At 45.7% G+C, this 25,315-nt stretch overlaps 1 protein-coding gene across 1 annotated transcript in view; it reads right to left on the reverse strand.

Moving 5' to 3' along the window:
• LOC139755182 (uncharacterized) overlaps nt 1-25,315 on the reverse strand; it is a 622,641-nt gene that overhangs the window by 46,443 nt on the left and 550,883 nt on the right. Inside the window, 2 exon segments of the mRNA XM_071673354.1 lie at nt 6,704-6,804; nt 13,205-13,352. Coding sequence (XP_071529455.1) covers nt 6,704-6,804; nt 13,205-13,352 — 249 coding nt within the window.

Below are 25,315 nucleotides of genomic sequence, written 5' to 3' on the forward strand. Positions count from 1 at the left end.
ACACACTTTACTAAACTCAGTCACCAGCTTCTGCAGTTTCTCACATGAATCAGCCACCAGCGCTGTATCATCAGCGAACAACAACTGACTCACTTCCCAAGCTCTCTCATCCCCAACAGACTTCATACTTGCCCCTCTTTCCAAAACTGTTGCATTCACCTCCCTAACAACCCCATCCATAAACAAATTAAGCAACCATGGAGACATCACACACCCCTGCCGCAAACCTACATTCACTGAGAACCAATCTCTTTCCTCTCTTCCTACACGTACACATGCCTTACATCCTCGATAAAAACTTTTCACTGCTTCTAACAACTTGCCTCCCACACCATATATTCTTAATACCTTCCACAGAGCATCTCTATCAACTCTATCATATGCCTTTTCCAGATCCATAAATGCTACATACAAATCCATTTGCTTTTCTAAGCATTTCTCACATACATTCTTCAAAGCAAACACCTGATCCTCACATCCTCTACCACTTCTGAAACCACACTGCTCTTCCCCAATCTGATGCTCTGTACATGTCTTCACCCTCTCAATCAATACCCTCCCATATAATTTACCAGGAATACTCAACAAACTTATACCTCTGTAATTTGAGCACTCACGCTTATATATATATATATATACGAATAAAGTGTATATGAACGCGCACCTTCATAGAACATACAAAGCTCCATCAGCCAGGATCGAACCTGGGACCCCTTGTGCAAGAGGCAGGCATGCTAGGCTAAGGGACTGTATAATAGGAAACAACTATTCGAAATACTAAGTACTCGAATACCCTTCGTCTCACTATGGTGAGCAACGGGGTCTATCGGTTGTTTCCGAACAGAACACATAGCCAGTTGAAAGCGTTTTACGGAACCTGACTGTACAACGCGGAGTTATATGAATACGAATAAAGTGTATATGAACGCGCACCTTCATAGAACATACAAAGCTCCATCCTGGCTGATGGAGCTTTGTATGTTCTATGAAGGTGCGCGTTCATAGCTAGGACGCTATTTGGTAAACGAATGGAGGTCGGGTGCGTGCAAGACTGATAGCGAGCGTATCATAAGCTTATTATGTGGACCAGAAAGGGAATTTTTACAAATTTTATCAACGAAAGTAGTATCCAGAAGATTCAATGATATTTCTCGTCGTACTGAAATTAGAGTTGATAACTGGGATGGCTTTACTCCAGTCAATACAATGATCATAGTTTTTAAGGTGATCAAACTAGGCATTTGATTCTTGTCCCGTTCTTATACTATTTTATGTTGCTTATGTGTAACAGAAAGGTCCTTACCAGTCCGGCCAACATAAAACTTAACGCAATTTCTACATTGCACTTTATAGATGCATCCAGGAAACGTTTCTGGTGACTTCCTAATTCAAGATATTCTTTATAGTATTATTGTAGCTGGAGGCAACATTTACGTTAAAGGATTTAAGCAACCTGGGAAGTAAAGTAAGATCATTATCAAAAGGGAGAACTAAAAGATTCTTGGTGTCAATGGGAGATTTGGGTTCAACTCTATAAAATGATTTCTTTGCTAGCTTAATGGATTTATCAATGAAAGATCTAGGATACTTTAACTTGGATCCAATAGAATGTATCTTCTCAAACTCATCATCAATGATGTTTGAGAAGATATATTCTATAGGATCCAAGTTAAAGTATCCTAGATCTTTCATTGATAAATCCCTTACGTTGGCAAAGAAATCATTCTATAGAGTTGAATCCAAACCTCCCATTAACACCAAGAATCTTTTAGTTCTCCCTTTCAATAATGATTTTAATCTACTTCCCTTGTAGCTTAAATCCTTTAATGTAAATGTTGCCTTACACAACAATACTATCGTAAAGAATATCTAAATGGATTTATCAATGAAAGATCTAGGATACTTTAACTTGGATCCAATAGAATGTATCTTCTCAAACTCATCATCGATGATGTTTGAGAAGATATATTCTGTAGGATCCAAGTTAAAGTACCCTAGATCTTTCATTGATAAATCCCTTACGTTGGCAAAGAAATCATTATATAGAGTTGAATCCAAACCTCACATTAACACCAAGAATCTTTTAGTTCTCCCTTTCAATAATGATTTTAATCTACTTCCCTTGTAGCTTAAATCCTTTAATGTAAATGTTGCCTTCAACAACAATACTACCATAAAGAATATCTAAATCAGGAACTCACCAGAAAGTTCTGGATGCATCTATAAAGTGCCACGTAGAAATTGTGATGAGTTTTATGTTGGGCAGACTGGTGAGGATCATTCTGTTGGACTCAAGCAACATAAACATGATATAAGAACAAGACAAGAATCAAATGCCTCGTTTAATCGCGTTAAAAAGTATCATCATTGTACTAACTGGAGTAATACCATCTAAGTTATTAACTCTAACTCCAGTACCACGGAAATATCATTGAATCTTTTATTAGTAAATACACAAAGAATTATAACCTTGATATCAGTGAAGGCCTATACAGATTGGATAGCTTTATCGTTGATAAAATTTGTAAACAATTCTCCTTCTGGTCCAAATAATAAGTTTATGATACGCTCGTCGTCAGTCTTGGACGTACCCGACTTCAATTTGGTCAGTCACTTGTATACCAAATGGCGTCCTAGCTACGTCTCTTCGGTGTATATCAACCGACTTATATTTCTTTCTTGTATCTGCCCTGATGATGTGATCATCACACGAAAGTGCACTTGGGAACTTATCACGTTTCATTTCCCTGTGGACTCATGGGAATATACTTGATCACGCGCTATATTGTGATCCTTTCATTCATATATATATATATATATATATATATATATATATATATATATATATATATATATATATATATATATATATATTGGATTGGAGCGATGTGGTATACCGGGGTTGACGTGCTGTCAGTGGATTGAATCAAGGCATGTGAAGCGTCTGGGGTAAACCATGGAAAGCTGTGTAGGTATGTATATTTGCGTGTGTGGACGTATGTATATACATGTGTATGGGGGGGGGTTGGGCCATTTCTTTCGTCTGTTTCCTTGCGCTACCTCGCAAACGCGGGAGACAGCGACAAAGTATAATAAATAGATAAGTATATATATATATATATATATATATATATATATATATATATATATATATATATATATATATATGGGGAAGAGCAGTGTGGTTTTAGAAGTGGTAGAGGATGTGTGGATCAGGTGTTTGCTTTGAAGAATGTATGTGAGAAATACTTAGAAAAGCAAATGGATTTGTGTGTAGCATTTATGGATCTGGAGAAGGCATATGATAGAGTTGATAGAGATGCTCTGTGGAAGGTATTAAGAATATATGGTGTGGGAGGCAAGTTGTCAGAAGCAGTGAAAAGTTTTTATCGAGGATGTAAGGCATGTGTACGTGTAGGAAGAGAGGAAAGTGATTGGTTCTCAGTGAATATAGGTTTGCGGCAGGGGTGTGTGATGTCTCCATGGTTGTTTAATTTGTTTATGGATGGGGTTGTTAGGGAGGTGAATGCAACAGTTTTGGAAAGAGGGGCAAGTATGAAGTCTGTTGTGGATGAGAGAGCTTGGGAAGTGAGTCAGTTGTTGTTCGCTGATGATACCGCGCTGGTGGCTGATTCATGTGAGAAACTGCAGAAGCTGGTGACTGAGTTTGGTAAAGTGTGTGAAAGAAGAAAGTTAAGAGTAAATGTGAATAAGAGCAAGGTTATTAGGTTCAGTAGGGTTGAGAGTCAAGGCAAGTTTGAATGGAGAAAAACTGGAGGAAGTAAAGTGTTTTAGATATCTGGGAGTGGATCTGGCAGCGGATGGAACCATGGAAGCGGAAGCGGATCATAGGGTGGGGGAGGGGGCGAAAATCCTGGGAGCCTTGAAGAATGTGTGGAAGTCGAGAACATTATCTCGGAGAGCAAAAATGGGTATGTTTGAAGGAATAGTGGTTCCAACAATGTTGTATGGTTGCGAGGCGTGGGCTATGGATAGAGTTGTGCGCAGGAGGGTGGATGTGCTGGAAATGAGATGTTTGAGGACAATGTGTGGTGTGAGGTGGTTTGATCGAGTAAGTAACGTAAGGGTAAGAGAGATGTGTGGAAATAAAAAGAGCGTGGTTGAGAGAGCAGAAGAGGGTGTTTTGAAATGGTTTGGGCACATGGAGAGAATGAGTGAGGAAAGATTGACCAAGAGGATATATGTGTCGGAGGTGGAGGGAACGAGGAGAAGAGGGAGACTAAATTGGAGGTGGAAAGATGGAGTGAAAAAATGTTGTGTGATCGGGGCCTGAACATGCAGGAGGGTGACAGGAGGGCAAGGAATAGAGTGAATTGGATCGATGTGGTATACCGGGGTTGACGTGCTGTCAGTGGATTGAATCAGGGCATGTGCAGCGTCTGGGGTAAACCATGGAAAGCTGTGTAGGTATGTATATTTGCGTGTGTGGACGTGTATGTATATACATGTGTATGGGGGTGGGTTGAGCCATTTCTTTCGTCTGTTTCCTTGCGCTACCTCGCAAACGCGGGAGACAGCGACAAAGCAAAAAAAAAAAAAAAAAAAAATATATATATATATATATATATATATATATATATATATATATATATATATATATATATATTATACATAATCACTGTTTCCCGCGTCAGCGAGGTAGCGTCAAGAAACACAAAAAAGGCCACATCTGTTCACACTCAGTCTCTAGCTGTCATGTGGAAAGCACCGAAACTACAGCTCCCTATCCACGACCAGGCCTATCAGACCTTTCCATGTTTTACCCCAGTAGCTCACATACGCTGGTTCAGTCCATTGACAGTACGTCGAATCCGGTATACCACGTCGTTCAAATTCACTTTATTCCTTGCACGCCTCTCACCCTCCTGTGTGTTCAGGCCCCGATCTCTTTCATTCCATCCCTCTACCTCCTATTTGGTCTCCCTCTTCTCCTTGTTCACTCCACCTCTGACATTTATATATCCTCTTTGTCATCCTTTGCATATGTCCAAACCATTTCAACACCCCGTCTTCTGTTCTCTCAACCACACTCTTTTTATTTCCACAAATCCATCTTACCCTTTCGTTACTTGCTTGATCAAACCACCTCACACCACATACTGTCCTCAAGCATTTCATTTCCAAGACATCCACCCTCCTCTGTACAACCCCATCTATATCCTATGCCTCATAACCATATAACATTGTTGAAACTGCTATTCCTTCAAACATACCCATTTTTGCTTTCCGAGATAACGTTCTCTACTTCCACACATTCTTCATCGCTCCCAGAACCTTCGCCCCCTCCCCTACCATCTGACTTACCTCCGCTTCCATGGTTCCATTCGCTGCTAAGTCCATTCCCAGATAGCTAAATCTCTTCACTTCCTCCAATTTTTCTCCATTCAAACTTACATCTCAATTCTACTTGTCCCTCAACCCTACTCAGCCTAACAACCTTGTCTCACACCTCACAAGCTTTAGTTGCATATCATCCACCAAATCAAACGTAACTCTAATGAAACACATGCACATTGAAATGACCCTATAAGCACTGCAACCGCCCTCCTAAATCAGTCTTTAACACCACCTTTCCAACTTACATCTATCTAAAACCACACTCCCCAGACTAACACGAGTCAGACTTTCTCATCTGCTTTCTGGACATAACCCATAGCTATGTTACTACAATCTGAGATTCACCGTGTTCTTGGACACTTTATACCCACAACTCAACTGCCACAATGAAGACACCGAGCGCTTACTCTCCAGTTGCCCCTCACTGTCTCCATTCATCGATTAATCATAAAAAGGAACATGAGCAGCTAGGTTAGCTGTAAACCACCGTGTTCTCTCTGACTCGAATTTGGGCGCGATAGATTCACAGGTCGAGTGTGTATGTATGTGTGTATATTAACATTGCTGCCTGAGGACAGTATATTGGAGGATGACAGTATTGTTAACTGATCATCATGGTGTAGCTAGAACTTGCAGCCTAATTCGTCTAGCTCTCCTTTACACTTCAACTTCCATCCCCAATTTGCAGATGAGAGAACGTGGAGGACGAGACCTTACAGAAACGCCTCATTCATCTTGGTTCACATCTCTAACTAACTCCTCCAGTCCATCCCCTATAAACTTACAATCTCTAAATGTACTACATTCATGACATATGGATAACATGCATGATAAATCCAAAAACATCCCACATTTTCCATCATTCATGAAAATCAAGAGGAATGATTATATCATTCTCCACGTCCTACAGATTAGATTGGTTGGGGTGTAACTGGTCGCCCTTAAACACATTGCTTCACCAGTCAGATCCAGTGGAGACCTTTTAAACCGCTCCACCGTATTACAAACTGAAACAAATATGATGATCAGTTCAATTGTTTGAGATGTTTAACATAAAGCAGAAGATGAGGTGCTGTTGGCTCTGCATTTACTGCCACTAAAAGCCCTTTTCTTCACACCATCAAATTTACTTGTACTGAATTATCTGTTTCTCACTATGCCTGGAAAAGACTTGTATTAATTGCACATTGCCTACGTCAACTGAGTTTTATAGGAGTGTCAACCTTGTATACATGCACCATATGTTTACTATGTATGTGTGTGGAAAGTTGTACCCCTGGAGTGGGGTACTATGGCTGTAGAGTGTATAGTAAGGGAATGACCATTCTCCTGACCACATACTGACCTTGTGATGTACTTCCTTCAGGTGCCTCTGCAGAGCAGCCCGCGACCCCAGTACCTTGAAGCACAGCTTACATTGGAACTCCCGCAACACTTCGGCCATGTCTGCGTCGCAAGGGGAGTGAAGTCATTACAATCTTTCCTGTCATTTTCCTCACTATTATTGGCTTGTAACATGTATCTCTTATATCACAGAACATAGGAGAAAGAGAGAAAGAGAAGGGAAGAGGCAGTCTCTCGCGACATGAGCTGGAAACACCTGGAACTGGTGGCAAGCAGGAGATTTTAGTGACGGCACTAGATGTCAGCAGTGAACCACGTCAGAGGACGGGTGGTTGTATACGTCAGAGGACGGGTGGTTGTATACGTCAGAGGACGGGTGGTTGTATACGTCAGAGGACGGGTGGTTGTATGGTGTGTAGGGAAGATGTGTCCAAGTCCTTTGTACTATGGACGTCAGTGTGTCAGGTGTGTAGAAGGTCCTTTGAACTATGGACGTCAGGTGTCAGGCAGTGTGTCAGGTGTGTAGAAGGTCCAATGTACTGGGAGCATCAGGTGTGAGTCATTGTGTCGGGTGTGTAGAAGGTCCTTTGTACCGAGGGCATCAGGTGTGAGTCTTTGTATCAGGTGTGTAGATGGTACTTTGTACTGTGGGCGCCAGGTGTGAGTGTCTGTGTCAGGTGTGTAGAAGGGCCTTTATTCTCCGGACACCAGGTGTTAGGCGGTGTGTAGAAGTGACCAACTATGTTGGGAGTCACTAGAAGTTGGAGTCGCGAACACGGACTAATACACACACACACACACACACACACACACACACACACACAGCGACGCCAAATGAGATCAAAATTGTATTATCATTATTACTATTATCATTATCATTATTATTACTATTATTATCATTATTATTATTATTATTATTATTATTATTATTATTATTATTATTATTATTATTATTATTATAGCAGTAAAGAAGGTAAGGTATGGTTGATTATTTTCTAACTCTGATTACTTGATTATCCTGTTTTATAGTCAGGATTCTCTGGTGACCTGCTTACCTGCCCAAGACCACCACACTCTCACCTCCACCACGACCATTACACTCTCACCTCCACCACGACCATTACACTCTCACCTCCACCATGACCTTTACACTCTCACCTCCACCACGACCATTACACTCTCACCTCCACCACGACCTTTACACTCTCACCTCCACCACGACCATTACACTCTCACCCCCACCACGACCTTTACACTCTCACCTCCACCACGACCATTACACTCTCACCTCCACCATGACCACTACGCTCTCACCTCCACCATGACCATTACACTCTCACCTCCACCACGACCATTACACTCTCACCTCCACCATGACCATTACACTCTCACCTCCACCATGACCATTACACTCTCACCTCCACCATTACCATTACACTCTCACCTCCACCATGACCATTACACTCTCACCTCCACCACGACCATTACACTCTCACCCCCACCACGACCATTACACTCTCACCTCCACCACGACCATTACACTCTCACCTCCACCATGACCATTACACTCTCACCTCCACCATGACCATTACACTCTCACCTCCACCACGACCATTACACTCTCACCTCCATCAATACCACTACACTCTCACCTCCACCACGACCACTACGCTCTCACCTCCACCACGACCTTTACACTCTCACCTCCACCATGACCACCACACTCTCACTTCCACCACGACCACTACACTCTCACCTCCACCACGACCACTTACACTCTCACCTCCACCACGACCATTACACTCTCACCTCCATCAATACCACTACACTCTCACCTCCACCACGACCACTACACTCTCACCTCCACCACGACTACTGGTGTCATCACTACTTCCTCTCCCACCTACACCACCACCACACTCCCACGCCATCACTACCACTGAACCATTTTCACTACCATTACCACCACTTCTTCCCAACTTCTTTACTGCTTACACATACCTGTAACTACCACAATCACTCCTACTACCTGAGCTCCGTTTCCACAAAAGTTACGTCGTTGCAACTACAACAACAACGACAATCCCTACCACCACTACCACACCACCATCTCCAGAACTGGCTTGTTAGCTCCAACAACAAGACACCACACCACGCATTAATCTCCACCACTACCGCTTCACTCCACTCCAGCGCTACGACCACGATACCATCACCTCCAACATTACTGCCACACCTCACTCCAACACCAGTACCATGACACCATAATTTTCACACCTCCTACCACATACCACTGCAGCACCAGTACCACAACACCATCACCTCCACCATTACAACCACACACCACTCCAACACTATTACCATGTCCCCATCACTTCACCAACACCGCCATACCATAATTTAGCGCACCTACCACCACAACATCGCCTCCACAACCGTCAGCACTTCCATGCCCACCATAGTTGCCCCCACCTCATACACTACCGTCACACGCCTACTTCCTGCAGTACATCTACCATCACTATCACTGCTACCCACATCACCACTTTCTACACTGCTACTGCTTACATCACCACCATCCACATTGCTACTGCTTACATCACCACCATCCACTCTACTACTGCCTACATCACCACCATCCAAGACACTACTACCTACATCACCACCATCCATACGGTTGCTGCCTGCATCACTACCTTCCACGTTGTTACTACCTACATCATCACCATCCACACTGCTACTGCCTACATCACCACCATGCACACTGCTACTGCCTACATCACCACCATCCACACTGCTACTGCCTACATCGCCACCATCCACACTGCTACTGCCTACATCATCACCATCCACACTGCTACTGCCTACATCACCACCATCCACACGGCTACTGCCTACATCATCACCATCCACACTGCTACTGCCCACATCACCACTATCTACAGCACTACTGCCTACATCACCACCACCCACACTGTTACTGCCAACATCACCACCATAAACTCTGCTTCTGCCGACATTACCACAATCTACACTGCTACTGCCTAAATCACCAACATCCACACTGCTACTGACTGCATCACCATCATCCACACAGCTACTGCCTACATCACCGCCATCCACACTACTACTGCCAATATCACCACCATCCACTCTGTTTCTGCGTACATCACCACCATCCAGACTGCAATTGTCTACATCACCACCATCCACTCTGCTCCTGCCTACATCACCACCATCCACTCTGTTTCTGCGTACATCACCACCATCCAGACTGCAATTGTCTACATCACCACCATCCACTCTGCTCCTGCCTACATTACAACAATCTACACGGCTACTGCCATCGTCACCACCATCCACACTGCTACTGATACATTGCCATCACCAACATTGCTACTGCCAACATCACTATCATCCACACTGCTACTGCCTACATCACCACCATCCACACTGCTACTGCCTACATCACCACCATCCACCCCACTACTGCCTACATCACCACCATCCACACTGCTACTGCTTACATCATCACCATCCGCACTGCTACTGCCTACATCACCATCATCTACACTGCTACTGCCTACATCACCACCATCTACACCACTACTGCCTACATCACCACCATCCACACCACTACTGCCTACATCACCACCATCCACGCTGCTACTGCCTACATTACCATCCACAATGCTACTGCCTACATCGCCATCATCCACACTACTACTGCCTACATCACCATCATCCACACCGCTACTGCCTACATTACCACCTTCCACACCACTACTGCCTACATCACCACCATCCACACTGCTACTGCCTACATCACCAACATCCATACTGCTACTGAACACATCACAACCATCCACTCCACTACTGCCTACATCACCATCATCTAAACTGCTACTGCCTACCTCACTATCATCTACACTGCTACTGCCTACATCACCACCATCCACACCACTACTGCCTACATCACCATCATCCACACTGCTACTGTCTACATCACCGTCATCCACACCACTACTGCCTACATCACCATCATCCACACCACTACTGCCTACATCACCACCAACCACACTGCTACTGTCTACATCACCACCATCCACTCCACTACTGCCTACATCACCACCATCCACACTGCTACTGCCTACATCACCACCATCCACACTGCTACTGCCTACATCACCACCATCCACACTGCTACTGCCTACATCACCACCATCCACACTGCTACTGCCTACATCACCACCATCCACACTGCTACTGCCTACATCACCACCATCCACACTGCTACTGCCTACATCGCCACCATCCACACTGCTACTGCCTACATCGCCACCATCCACACTGCTACTACCTACATCACCACCATCCACACTGCTACTCTCTACATCACCGCCATCCACACTGCTACTGCCTACAGCACCACCATCCACACTGCTACTGCCTACAGCACCACCATCCACACTGCTACTCTCTACATCACCACCATCCACACTGCTACTGCCTACATCGCCACTATTCATGATAGTATTACTTGCAGTAACTCTAGCCCTGACATATACTACTGATTTTTCTTTCCTTCCTGCAGTGTTTATGATTACCTGTTAGTGATTACATGTCTGTAGTGTTCGAGGTGTTTGGTACCATCTTTTAAACTATGCTATCACACAAGTTTTAATATTTTGCATGCTTTCCACTTTGCAGTCATAACCAATTTCATCACATTCCCCTACCATATACAATAATCTCATTTGACTACCTATTTGTACGTCTTTGCACTTTACGTAGAGGGAGTTTTACAATGGTGAGTCCCTGTTTTGATTACTAGTTGTGATTGCTATGTGTGTGTTACGGGGGAGAGAGTTGTACACTCGTGTGGCCTTGTGTGATTACTATTTCTTATTACTATCTCCATGTTAAGGGGATAGAGCTTTACACTCGTGTTGCCTCGTCTCTTAACTTTGTATATATGTACCATGTCTTTACTCCTATGTATAAACACACACACACACACACACACACACACACACACACACACACTAGCCCAAGCCTGGTACCTATTTTAGCATTTATACCCGAGAGGAGGATGAACAGCTGGGTGGACAATAGACCGTTTGCCATGACCAGGATTAGAACCCATGTTTGTGTTTGTGCGTTTGGAATAGGCAGAGAACTTAAGTTACCTCTTTCCCTTACCTAATATGATTATATGTTTGTTTGTTTGTTTGTGTGTGTGTGTATGTGTGTGTGTGTGTGTGTGTGTGTGTGTGTGTGAGCAGAGATGCAACCCTACCTCTGCAACTTGTGTTACTCTACTGTCCTTGTACAGTCACAGTAGTTGACCCAGCCTGTAATGTAAAGGTTATGTATGCGGCGTCACAACACAGCCATATAACCAGTCTTATATTTACCCACACATATGTATCACTACACACTCAGGCTTGTCGACTACTTCTGTCTGTCTTACCCAAGCTTAAGTGCAAGTGTTGGTGAGAGGAATCTGAAGTCGTTACCTCTTATCCCCATCACCGCCATCACTATTTGCCCATCACTTCCCCCCTCACATCGCCAGCACCACAAGCACTATTTGCCCATTACTTCCCCTCACATTGCCAGCATCAACAGCACCACAGTGCATCACAACACCAACATACACCACCACCAGTCACAGACACCATTGCTACAACATGCATGGTAACCACCTAACTACCCCATCTACAACCTCATCCTCCATTGCCAACACATCCCAAACCAAACGGCTTTCGCAAATCCACCACCACTCACTCCTTTCTGAAGTACCCATTCTCCCGCACCACCACCACCATACTCCAACATTCCTCCCCTTCCTCAATAGCTTCTTCCTAATCATTTACCACCGGCTTCTCCGGCCATCCGAGCCAGGACCAGTGCCACCCACCGGTCTACCGTCAGTTTCAGGACTTGTAAACTTCAGCAAGTTTACCAGACCCTCGCCTGCAGCGCTTGGCTACCAATCTTCATCTCCTCATGGCTAAAATACAGTATAATTGTTATCATGGTTAGTAGATGGAAAACACAACATCAAATACTCATAATATGTGCTTTGTTGGTGATAACTTGCTCAAATGTGAGAACACATATCTCGTGTTCGGAAAAAAAATATATGAAAATTCTCTCATAATCAAAACACCCAACATGTATCATGCATCTAGTGAAATTCAAAATTCAGAATATTAGTGGAGTAAAAAAAATATTGTCCAAATTCAGCCCAGTATTATAATACCCAGCTTGTTCATGTACGCACGTTGAGGAACGTAGTAACATCAATGTGCCAAAAGAGGGAAAATTGCAATAAAAAATATATATATAGTTTAAAAATTTATATTATGCGTGCAACAAGACCGCATATGTTAAAAAAATTAAATCTGGCAGTTTTATCTGGTGGTCCTTGTTACTTGTTAGTGAGGTGTTACAAGCTTGGGTGACCCAGCCCTCCCACTCCCCGGGGGCCACTTACCTGCGTGCATGCGCTTCTGGTGGGAGCGGAGGTGCTGCGGCTGGCAGAACTTCTTGCCGCAGTAGTCGCACAGAGGGAAGACGCGGGCGGGGTTGCGGCTGCAGGAGTACGTCACGTGCATGTCCAGCGAGTGTAGCCGCAAGAAGAACTGCTCGTCGGAACACACAGACACGCACACGGACACGCACAGGGACAAAGGCACAGACGGACACAGACGCAGGCACACATGTATTTGCATTCAAGTATTCACGCATATACAAAGCGCACACATACATTCATACGCGCACACACGCACACATTTGTGCATGTACATATACACATACAAACACGCACAACCAAACATTTCATGTACAAACAAACACATACGTGATTCGCAAACATTCCAACAGACACACAAACACACACGCGAGAGAGAGAAAAGGAGAGACCATTGTCAGGATGAGAGTGTGTGTCTGGTACTGGAGGGCGGCGAGGTCGGGACGCCCCGGGGGTCCTGATGTGAACTGACAAACTTGGGTCATGGTTGATGTGTGGGGGCTGACGCCAGCCAGGTAGTCCCCGGCCCGCCGCCCTCTCCTTGCCCAGACGCTCTCGCTAGACTGGCTCTCTGGTGGCACGCTGACCAGAGCGGCGCACGCACTCCAGCCTCCCAGTACTACACCCAACTCAGAAGAGCTTGTGGAAGGCATCACCAGGCTTTGGACTATCTGTACGGGGTCGTCTTTGATTCTTAAATGTAGATATGTAGGAATCTTTTCTTATGCTGTGAGTCTTTTAGTAATTATGGTACATGTCTTTGTGGCAGGTTCTACTGGAGGGGTCCTTAATATCTTGAAGGCATGAGTAAAGTGAGTCTGGGGCGCCTCATCCACCCTGGTCAGTGGCCCTTACCGTAGGTCGTCCTCTTCGGGCCCCTGACGATAGGGTTTCCGGTATCCCAGGATCTCTAGGTCACCTCCCTTCACCTAAGCTTCCTTCATCCATTAACCCCCTTAGCTTTCTTTTCACCCCACTTACAAGGGTGTCTGACCTCCCCACCCCTTCACTTCCACCCCGACACTCACCACTGTGCATTCGCTTGATGTGCACCTTCAGTTTCTGAGGCTGACAGAACTTTCGGCCGCAAAAGTCGCAGAGAGGTCGTGTGCGCTGGGGGTTGGCGGCGCAGCCGTAGGTGCGGTGCATGTCCAGGTAGTTGAGGCGGAGGAAGAACTGCAACGCCACACAAGCACCGTCTACAGCCGCCCATATCACCAGGGGAGCCAAGCGTGCCAGCTTATCAGGCTCGGCTGCTCAGGCCGCAGCGCTAAGACGCTGCCGCCTCCCGGCTGCCGCACGCCGCCCGGGACCTGTGCTGCTGCCGCCGCTGCTGCGCCGCCTCCTCGCTCCCCGCCGACCACCTCACGCGCCAGCTCTCTGGACTTAGGACAGCGTCGTGGGGCCGACCAATGGCAGAGTAGTTGTTGTACAAGGTTTATACAGCATTCCGGGCAGAAGAAGGCAAGTTGTGTGTGTAGGAGATGCGGAGGACAGCAGGGCGAGCAGCACAGCTCCCTGGGGCTAGGGTGTCCAGCCAGGAATATTGGACTCAACTTCACAGCTTGTTAAAGCCTTCAACTAGTATTTTACGTTTTAACAATTCTGGATCGCATTTCATCTGACTAAACTGACTTGAGTCCTGATCTGTCTTATGAGTCAATAACCTACATGATTTGTTGAATTATAAGGCTCTAGATTGGCAGTATGAATCGAAACTAATTATAATTGTGTTATGCAAAAGTACACTTGAAAACAAAGGTTTAATAATGAGAACCCGTACTTCAGAGCAATTAAGAATAACACCGAGCAAAATAGATATAGAAAAAAACAGATAAAATGCACGGGCCAATATAATGATAATTAGCACCAAAATGCAGATAGACAGGATAATGAAAGAAGTAAATTCGAATAATAATATAAAAAGGACAAAAAAACTGATACACAAAATGTACCAGAAATAGTAAATATATGTATATAAACTTTTTATAAGAAAAGTTCAAATCGGGTGCATAGAGTGAACGTATGACTGTGCGAAAATGGAAAAAAAGTCAAAAAATATTATGGAAAGGTGCATAACTTGGATTTTAACGTGCAAAAAGATGAAATAACAAGGACATAAGTATTAACAGGGGGCTGTACTGGCTGGATTTACCGGTGCGCATCGACGTGTTTCAGCATCCTTCGTCGGCTAGGTGTCTAGCAGGCCTAGCTAGTGGCTATGCAGCTTTCATTTCTAGTAATATGTACAAATTCCTGTATTGTCTAGAACTGCTTGATTTACACTATTGTATAAATGTATATAGATCTATCTACACCTAAAATTTTGGGACAAGACTGAAGGACTAATGTTGATGTATTTTCTATATCTTTCGTCATTCTAGATATGCCATTCTAGTTTGATCTAATCCCTTCTAGCAGCCGTTCTCTCTAAGCCTCTAGAAACTGTCAGCGCTACCACGAGGAATGACAGTGGACTTGCTAAGTGTCACGAGGGTAGCGTGACTCGGCGTGTCATCCCGGGTGCCAAGCCACGGCGCCACTTGGACGACATCTTCCTGTAGTGGCGGCTGTCTGCCTCCGTAAACCCTGGCGGTGAAACGCGAGCTTATCTGGGGTTGCGGGAGGCTTCTGTGCTCCGTCATTGTTTGTGAACACCTTACATCACAGAAAAAAAGTCTCGTTTCCTCATTGGTTAGACTGGGAATTATCTGTGTGATTCATACAACCCGTGAACACTATTGACAGCCCAGCGTCACCCCTCAGACCTGCCTGCGTTCATCCCCCTCCGCAACACCTCGAAGGGAGCCTTAGTCATACCCTCACTGACGGGCAGGGAGGACAGTGCTCCTCAGTGAGTTGCTGTTAGGCATCCTCAGGGGTGTGTACGTGGCTTACGAACTCGCCTTTGTGAGGTACTGAATGACAGTTCCCGGTGTGGTATCCGGGTGCTGCCGTAGTTCCCCTCGCCCGGGCCCCAGGACGACCGACTTAGTCTAGCGCAGCGTCTAAGCTAAAGCAACGACACCAACAACATTCATTTCTAACTGAACTTAGGAGCACGATGTTGGGGGCACAGCCGGATGCTACAGTCATTCTACCAGTCCGAGGTCCACAACCCAGGTCCTACAGTTACAACCAGTTCGCAACTCATGTCATGATTTTCGAGGTCCACAGTCGCAATCCAGTAAGCAATAAAATGTGAGGCAACACATTTTCTTTGACGTGTTCCTCCTGACTTTCCTACGACTGAGGTAGGGAGACGGGTGAAGCCGAGTATTATGTACATGAATCTACGCGATCGCGAACCGCTAATATTCGTGATCATCTCTGTCACATAAGTGGTATCCAAGTAGATTGTCCTTTCAGAAATCGCCCGGGGTTATTGCTATTATTATTACTTAGATGATGGAGTTCGTATGTTTCTCTGTCTTAACTTCCTAGATCCGTATCAGTGGGTACTTAAGTGATCCAATCGCTCTAGTCCAGTCAGTGGTAAATTGGATCCCAACCCAACATCATGAAAGGTGTTAACTCCGCCATCTTACATGCATGAGTTTTACTGTCAAGTGATGACCCGCTCTAAAGTCGCAAGCAAGTGAAGGTTTAACACACGACGATCTAGTCAGTCCACCCCGTCGGGCTTATCTACAGTTGCTGCTTGACGGCATAGGACTCCAGGCTCGTGGCCACATACAGACACACACACACACACACACACACACACACACACACACACACACACGCATACACACTTGAGAATCCACAGCCTCATTCATAACTGTGAACCAAAGTCGTAGTCTCAGTCGCTTCGCTAATTATTACTCAGTTCCTGGTCGTAATGTCACGTCATTACGATTGAGCACGACGGCACGACTCTTTGCTTCCGATGGTGTGACCCGACTCTTATAGGTCTGATGGAAGGTCATGCCAACGACCTCAAACGTCGTCGTACCGTCGTGTTCAAGGGTAGTAGTATCGTTCTCGAGTCGTACCGTCGTGTTCAGGAGCAGTACTGCCCTACTTCAAGGGGTTTCACTTTTAAGTCAAATTATTGGTCATGCAGTGAATGTTCAAATATTGTTCACCACCATACTCATGGGACATCGGCCCAGGTACCGAATGATCTGAGTTCATCACCCAGCGTCACTCCCGAGAGCAACACATTATGTCCGTCACGACCTGCGAACTCGGCACAGCGAACGTAATTACTCGTTACCGCATTGTTTACACACTGTCTAAAGGGCCATGATTCATCAACGACAATTTTCGATTGCGAGTTAAAAGACTAAGATTTTGATTCGATTAATCTCCATGTTGATCTTGGGGTCCAAGAGTTTGGTGTCCCTCTGCTCGTCTGGAAGTCCTGGTTGTGTGCCCTGAACACTGTCCCTCTTAATCTTCTGTCCTACATACCGTCCCACACTACATCCTGCCTTGAACACTGTCCCTCACCACCTGCTACCCTAAATACTGTCCCTCAGTGCCTACTTTTCTACCATCGCTTTAAACCTACTGCCCTGGGCATCGCCCCTTACTGCATACAGACCTGAACAGCGCCTCATTACCTGTTCTCACTACATACTACCCTGAACACCGGCACTCACTATTTACTGAACACCGTACCTTACTACAACCTACTCAACACTGTATCACACTACCTACTGTTATGGTAACGTTTCTCACCACATTCCGTCCTGAACACCGTCTCCCACTGTTTACTACTCTAAACATCATCTCTCAGTACTCACTGTCTTGAACACCGTCCTTTACTTCCTACAGTTCTGAACACAGTCCCACACTGCGTACTGCTCTGAACACCGTCCTTCACTACCTGCTGTTTTGAACACCGTCCCTCACTACCCACTGTTCTGAACACTGTCCCTCACTACCTGCTGTTCAGAACACCGTCCCTCACTACTTACTGTTCTGAACACCGTCCCTCACTACCTACTGTTCGAATCGCCATCCCTCACCACCCACTGTTCTGAACACCGTCCCTCACTACCTACTGTTCCAAACACCATTCCCACTACCTACTGTTCTGAACACCGTCCCTCTCTACCTACCGCTTTGAACACCGTCCCTCACTACCTACTGTTCTGAACACTGTCCCTCACTTCCACCTATTCTGAACGCCGCCCCTCATAACTACTGTTTTGAACCCTGTCCTTCCCTACCTACTGTTCTAAACACCGTCCCTCACTATCTACTGCTCTGAACACCGCCCCTCACTTGCTACTGTTTTGAACACTGTCCCTTCACTACCTAATGTTCCATGCACCGTCCCTCACTACTTGTGATTCTGAACACGTCCCTTCTACCTTACTGTTCTGAACACCGTCCCTCACTACCTACTGCTTTGAACAACGTCCCTTACACTACCTACTGCTTTGAACAACGTCCCTCACTACTTGATATTCTGAACACCGTCCCTCACTACCTACTGTTCTGAACACGTCCCTCACTTACCTACTGTTCTGAACACGTCCCTCATACCTACTTTTGAAACGCGTCCTTCCCTACCTACTGTTTTAAACACCGTCCCTCACTATCTACTGCTCTGAACACCGCCCCTCACTTGCTACTGTTTTAAACACTGTCCCTCACTACCTAATGTTCCATGCGCCGTCCCTTACTACCTAGTGATCTGAACACTGTCCCTTTCTACCTACTGTTCTGACACCCTCCTTCACTACCTCCTCTTTTGAACACGGTCCCTTACTACTTACTGTTCTGAGCACTGTTTCTCACTATCTACTGTCTGAACACCGTCCCTCACTACCTACTGTTCTAAAGACCGTCCCTCACTACCTGCTGTTCTGAACTACGTCCCCACTACCTACTATTCTGAACACCGTCCCTCACGACCTACTGTTTTGAACACCGTCGCTTATTATTTACTGTTCTAAACACCGTCCCTCACTACCTACTATTTTGAACACCGTCCCTTACTACTTACTGTTTTGAACACAGTCCCCTACTATCTACTATTCTGAACACTGTCCCTTACTACTTACTTTTCTGAGCACTGTCCCTCAATACTTACTATTCTGAACACCGTCCCTCACTAATTACTATTCTGAACATCGTCCCTCACTACCTACTCTTCTGAACACCGTCCCTCAATACGTACTGTTCTAAATGCCGTCCCTCAGTACCTACTGTTCTGAACAATGTCCCTCACTACCTACTCTTCTGAACACCGTCTCATACGTCTCATACTACTTATTGTCCCGAGCATTGTCCTTCACTACCTACTGTTCTGAACACTTCCTAACTCCCTTTTGTTCTAAACATCATCCCTCACCACTTACTGTTCTGAAACCGTCCCTCACTACCTACTGTCCTGAAGACCGACTCTCACTACCAACTGTCCTGAAGACCGTCCCTCACTACCTACTGTTCTGAACACCATCCCTCACTACTTACTGTTCTGAACACCGCCCCTCACTACCTACTGTTCTTAACACTGTCCCTCTACCTACTGCTCTGAACAACGTCCCTCACTAACTACTGTTCCGAGTACCGTCCCTCACTACCTATTGTTCTGAACACCGTCCCTCACTACCTGCTGTTCTGAACACCGTCCCTCACTACCTACTGTTCTGAACACCGTCCCTGGCCAATCACTACCCTGAAATTCGTCCTTAACCATCTACTTTACTGAAGACCGTCCCTCACTACTTACTGTCCTCGCCACTATCCCATACTAGCTTTATAGCTGAACACTGTCTCTCACTACTTACTGCCCTGAGCACCGCGCATGATAACCTATTACCTTAAACACCGTTCCTCACTACTCATTGCTCTGAGAACAGCATCTATTTATCAACTGTTCTAAACACTGTTCCCCTTTACTGACTGTTCTGGTCACTAAACCTGGCTGCCTGCTGCCTTAAACACCCTCCCTCACTACCTCCAGCCCCAAACACCGTCGCCTATATACTGTCCTTTACTGCTGAATGTCCTTAACACCATCACTAATTATCTACTGTTCTGAACAATGTTCCCCCCCTAACTACTACCCTGAACACCGTCCCTCATTATCTACAGCCCTGAACACCATCATGCACTACTTAATACCTTACACACTGACCCCCCCACTATATACCGTCCCATATAATGTCCCTTACTACCTATTGTCCTGAACACCATCTTTAACTACACAGTGCTCTAAACAACGTTTCCCACTACATACAACCCTGAACATCATCCATTACTACCTATCGCTATGAACACCGTTCCTCTTTACTTACTGCCCTAGAGCATCGTCCCTCATTATCCACTTCCCTCAGTACTGTCTTTCGCTACCTATTGGTCTGAGCACCAACCCTTCCTATCTATTACCGTGAACTCTCTCCCTCGCTATTCATTGTCCTGAACACCGTCCCGAAGTGTCTACTTCCCTGAACACCGTCTCTTATTACCTACTGCCAAGAACACCATTCCTCACTACTTCCTGCCCTGAAAACCATCCTTCAATATCTACTACTCTGAACACCGCCTCCTACTACGTACTGCCCTGAACACCACCCCTATCTATATACTGTCCTGAATGACAATTTTTTACTATCTACTTCACTGGACACTGCGTTTCGACCAACTGTAGACCATTCCTTACTGTCTATTGCCCTTCTTTACTTCCTACCGCCCTGAATACCATCTCTCACAACCTACTACCCTGAACATCATACGTCTCTACCAACTGCCCTGAACTTTGTTCTTCACTTCCTGCTGTCCTAAGTATCAGTTCTCCTTACTTAGTGGTCTTACTATCCTGAATACTGTTCCTTACTACTTACTTCCCTGAACACCGTCTCTCACTGTTTAATGCCCTAAACACGGATCCTTACAGCCCAGTGTTCTGAACATCATCCCTCAATATCTACTTTCCTGATAAATCATTCCTCATTACAGGTTACCTGAATCCCGTCTCTTAATATCTACTCCCCTGAACCCCTTCCCTCATAACCCACTACCCTGAATGCCGGTCATCACCAACTTCTTCCTTGAGCAATGACCCTCACTACCTTCTGACCTGAGCACCGTACCTCATTACGTCATGGACTGAACACCATTCCTCTCTCCCGACTTCTCTGAACACTGTCTCACCTTTGCCTATTAAACTGATCATCGTCTCTCAATACCTACTACCCCAAACGTTGTACCTCGCTGCCTATTCACCTGAAGACCATCCCTCCGTACCTGCTGTCTTGAACGCCGTCCCTTATTACACACCGCCCTGAACACTGCCCTTAACTTTCTACTGTCTTGAGCACTATTCTTCGCTACTTTCTACAGTGACCGAAGTCTCTCACTACATAACTGCTCTGAATACCACCCCTCACTAGCAGCTACCCTGAATATTGTCTTTTACAAATTACTGTCTCAAACACCGCCCCTAACTACACTAACTACTGTCTCTTAATGATCACAATTCTGAACACTACTCCTACCTATGTAGTTTCCTGAACACCGTACACCAAACCCCGATTACCTACTGCCCCGAACACCGTCTCTTACTACCTACTACCCTCAATACCGCCCTTTCCTATCTACTGTTCTGAGCGCCATTCCTCACTTCCCTCTGCCCTGAACACCGTTCCAAGCGACTTATTTTCTTTAACACTATCTCTCACCATTTACTACTATGAACACCGTCCATTCACTATCCACAGTGCCGAACATCGTCCATCACTACCTATTGCTGTGAACACCATCCCACACTTCGCACTACCCCAATCACGTACCTTACAACTTATCACCTCAAACACCGTTCCACACTGCCTACTGCTGTGAACACAGTACCTCACTGCTCTCCGCTCTAAACATCGTTCCTCATTACCTACTATCCAGAACACTTTACTCCACTGCTGCTATGATCACTGTTCTTTTCTACCAGCTTTGCTGAACACATGCCTTAACTAGCTACTGCCCTGAACACCGTCCTTAACAACCTATCACTCTGAATATCATCCCTCACAATCTATTGCCCTAAACACCGTCTCTTAGTACCTATTCTTCTGAAGACTGTCCCTTATCAAATGCTGACCTGATCACCAACCCTGACTACCTACTAGGCTGAACACCATTCTTTACTACCTACTCCTCTGAACACTGTCCTTCTGAAACTACATCCATAAACGTGGCCCCTCTGCTCAAATCCCTGAACATCACTCTCATATACTCATTGCCCTGAACACAGTCAACCATAACTCACTGCTGTGATCACTGCTCCAAACTACCTACAACCTTGAACACTGTCCACCACAATCTACAGTAATGCAGAACCCTGAACACTGTCCTGCTCTAACTACTGCTTGAACATAGTCCCTCCATACCCACTTCGATTAGCATCCTCTCTCATGAACTATTACTTTAAGCACAAAACCTCACAACTTCCTTCTCTAAAAACTGTCCAAAACAAATTATTGTCCTGAACACTCCCTTACCACTAACTGCTCTGAACATTCTCCCTTATATCTTCAGTCTTGAACACTGTCCCTCACTGCCTACGACATTGATCACCGTCCATCACTTCTTACTGTCCTGAACACCACCTGTAACTAACTACCTCACTGAAAATCTTCCCTCATCGCGTACTGCCCTGGGCACCGTCCTTTATTGCCTACTACCCTGAAATAAGTCCTCCACTTCCTACCACCATGAACACCGTATCTCACTACCTACTGCCCTGTAAACCATCCCTAACTACTTATTGCTCTGAACACTGTCCCTCACTAATCACTGCTCTGAACACCTTCCCTGACTGCATCTTTAAAAACTATACCTCACTACTCTGAATACCACCCTAACTATCTGTTGCACAGAACACCGTCCTTCAAGACCTAACACCCTGAACACCGTGACTCCTGGTTACCTACTCTCCTGAACACTGTTCCTCGCTAATTAATGCTCATAATTCTATTCCTAACCTGAAGACCGTTCTTAGCTACCTATCGCCCTGAACACCGTCCCTCAATGCCTGCTGCACTAAACACCGTTCCTTATTAACTACTGCTTGAACACCGTGCTTCAATACTAACTGCTTTTAACATCTCTTTCTACCTACTGTCCCCAACATTGTCCCACGCCACTTGTTGATGTGAACACCGTTCCTCCCTACCTACTACCCTGGGCACCATCCCTAACTACTTACTGCCTGAACACCGTCCCTAACTACATATTACCTTGAACACTGTCCCATATTTCCTATTGTTCTGAACATGTTGATCACTACCTACTGCCCTGAACACCCTTCCTGACTACTTACTCCACTGAGCACAGTCTCAAGTTGTCTACTGTCCTGAACACCATCCCTTACTGCCCGCTACCTTGATCACCGTACTGCACTACCCATTACTTTGAACACCGTCCTTTACCACCTATTTCCCTGAACACCATCCCGTACTACACACAAATCTCAGTATTGTCCCCTACTACTTGAACACCGTACTTCACTGCTTACTGCTCTGAACACTTCCCTAACTACCTACTGCCCTGAACACCATCCCTCTCTACCTACTGCCTTGAATTCCGTTCCTCGATTCCGATTGCCCTAAACACCGCCCCTCAATCCCTACGAACCTGAATACAGTCTGAACACCTAATACTCTGAGCATAGTCCCTCATTAACTACTGTCCTTAACACTGCCCTTCATTACCTATGTGTTTGTGCACGTCCATCCCTACCTACTGCCCTGAACACCGCCCTTAACCACTACTACGCCTCACCACTTGCTGCCCTAAACGCTGCCTCTCGTTACCCATTGCTCTGAACACCTTCTTTAACCACCTACGGCGATGAGCAACGTTCCTACCTCCTTACTCCTCTGAACACTGTTCCTCTGTACCTACCACCCTGAACATTGTCGCCTACTGCTCATCACCCAGAAGATCACCTCCTCATACTGCCATGAACATCGTCCCTCCCTACTGACTGCCTTGACCACCGTCGCTCATGCCTACTGCCTTGAACATCGTCCCTCACTACTTACTGCTCTGAACACATTTTATTACTACCTGTTGCTGTGAGCACCGTCTCCGACAATCTACTGCCCTGAATACCGTCATTGACTACCAACTGCTCCGAAACATTGTCCCATATACTGATTGACCTAATCACCTTTCCTCACTAACTGCTACATTTAGTATCGTCACCCACTGTCGTTTGCCCAGAATACCGTTTCTCACTACCTATTACCTTGAACACCGTCCCTCATTGCACCCTGCTCTGAACAATATCCCTAATACTCTACTTCAGTGAACACAGTCCCTCATTATTTACTGGCCTGAACAATGTTTCTTACTGCCTACTATCCTGAGCATAGTCTTTCACTACTTACTGTCCTGACCACTTCTAACTACCTATTGCCCTAATTATTATCCTTCACTATGCACTGTTCTGAACACCAGTCCAACTTCCTAATGTTTTGACCACCACCTACTACCCTGAACTTCGTCCATTACTACCTACGGCCTTGAACACCGCCTCTCACCACATACTTCCCAGATCAAATGCCACCACTACCTTCTGAACGCCGTCCCTCACAGGCTACTGAATACAGTTCCTCAGTTCCTACAGCCCTGAGAACCGTTCCTCACTCCAAACTATCTTGAACACAGCCTCTCAGTACTAACTGCCTTGAACACCGCCTCTTACCTTTTTCTGCCTGGACACCATCCTTCATTAACTACCTACTGCACTAAACATTGTCTCTTACTTCCTACCTCCCTAACACCGTCCCTCACTTCCTCCTGTCCTGAACACAGGTTTCTACTGTGTGCTGACTTGAATCCTGTCCCTTACTACCTACTTCCCGGATCACGTCCTTCACAACTTACTGCTCTGAACACCGGCCCTCACTCACTACTAACCTGAACACTATCCCTCACCTCCCAGAACACCGTTCCTCTCTACATATTGCCCTGAACGCTCTCCCTCCCTACTTACTGCCCTGAACAGTGCCCCTCATCCCTACCGCCCTGAGCACTGTCCTCAACTACCTAATGCCCTGAAGACCTTCGCTCGTAGCTAGGCAGGGACTCGCCACTTACCGCACACGCATCCTG

The sequence above is a fragment of the Panulirus ornatus genome, chromosome 18 (assembly GCF_036320965.1).
Source record: "Panulirus ornatus isolate Po-2019 chromosome 18, ASM3632096v1, whole genome shotgun sequence".
Lineage (NCBI taxonomy): Eukaryota > Metazoa > Arthropoda > Malacostraca > Decapoda > Palinuridae > Panulirus > Panulirus ornatus.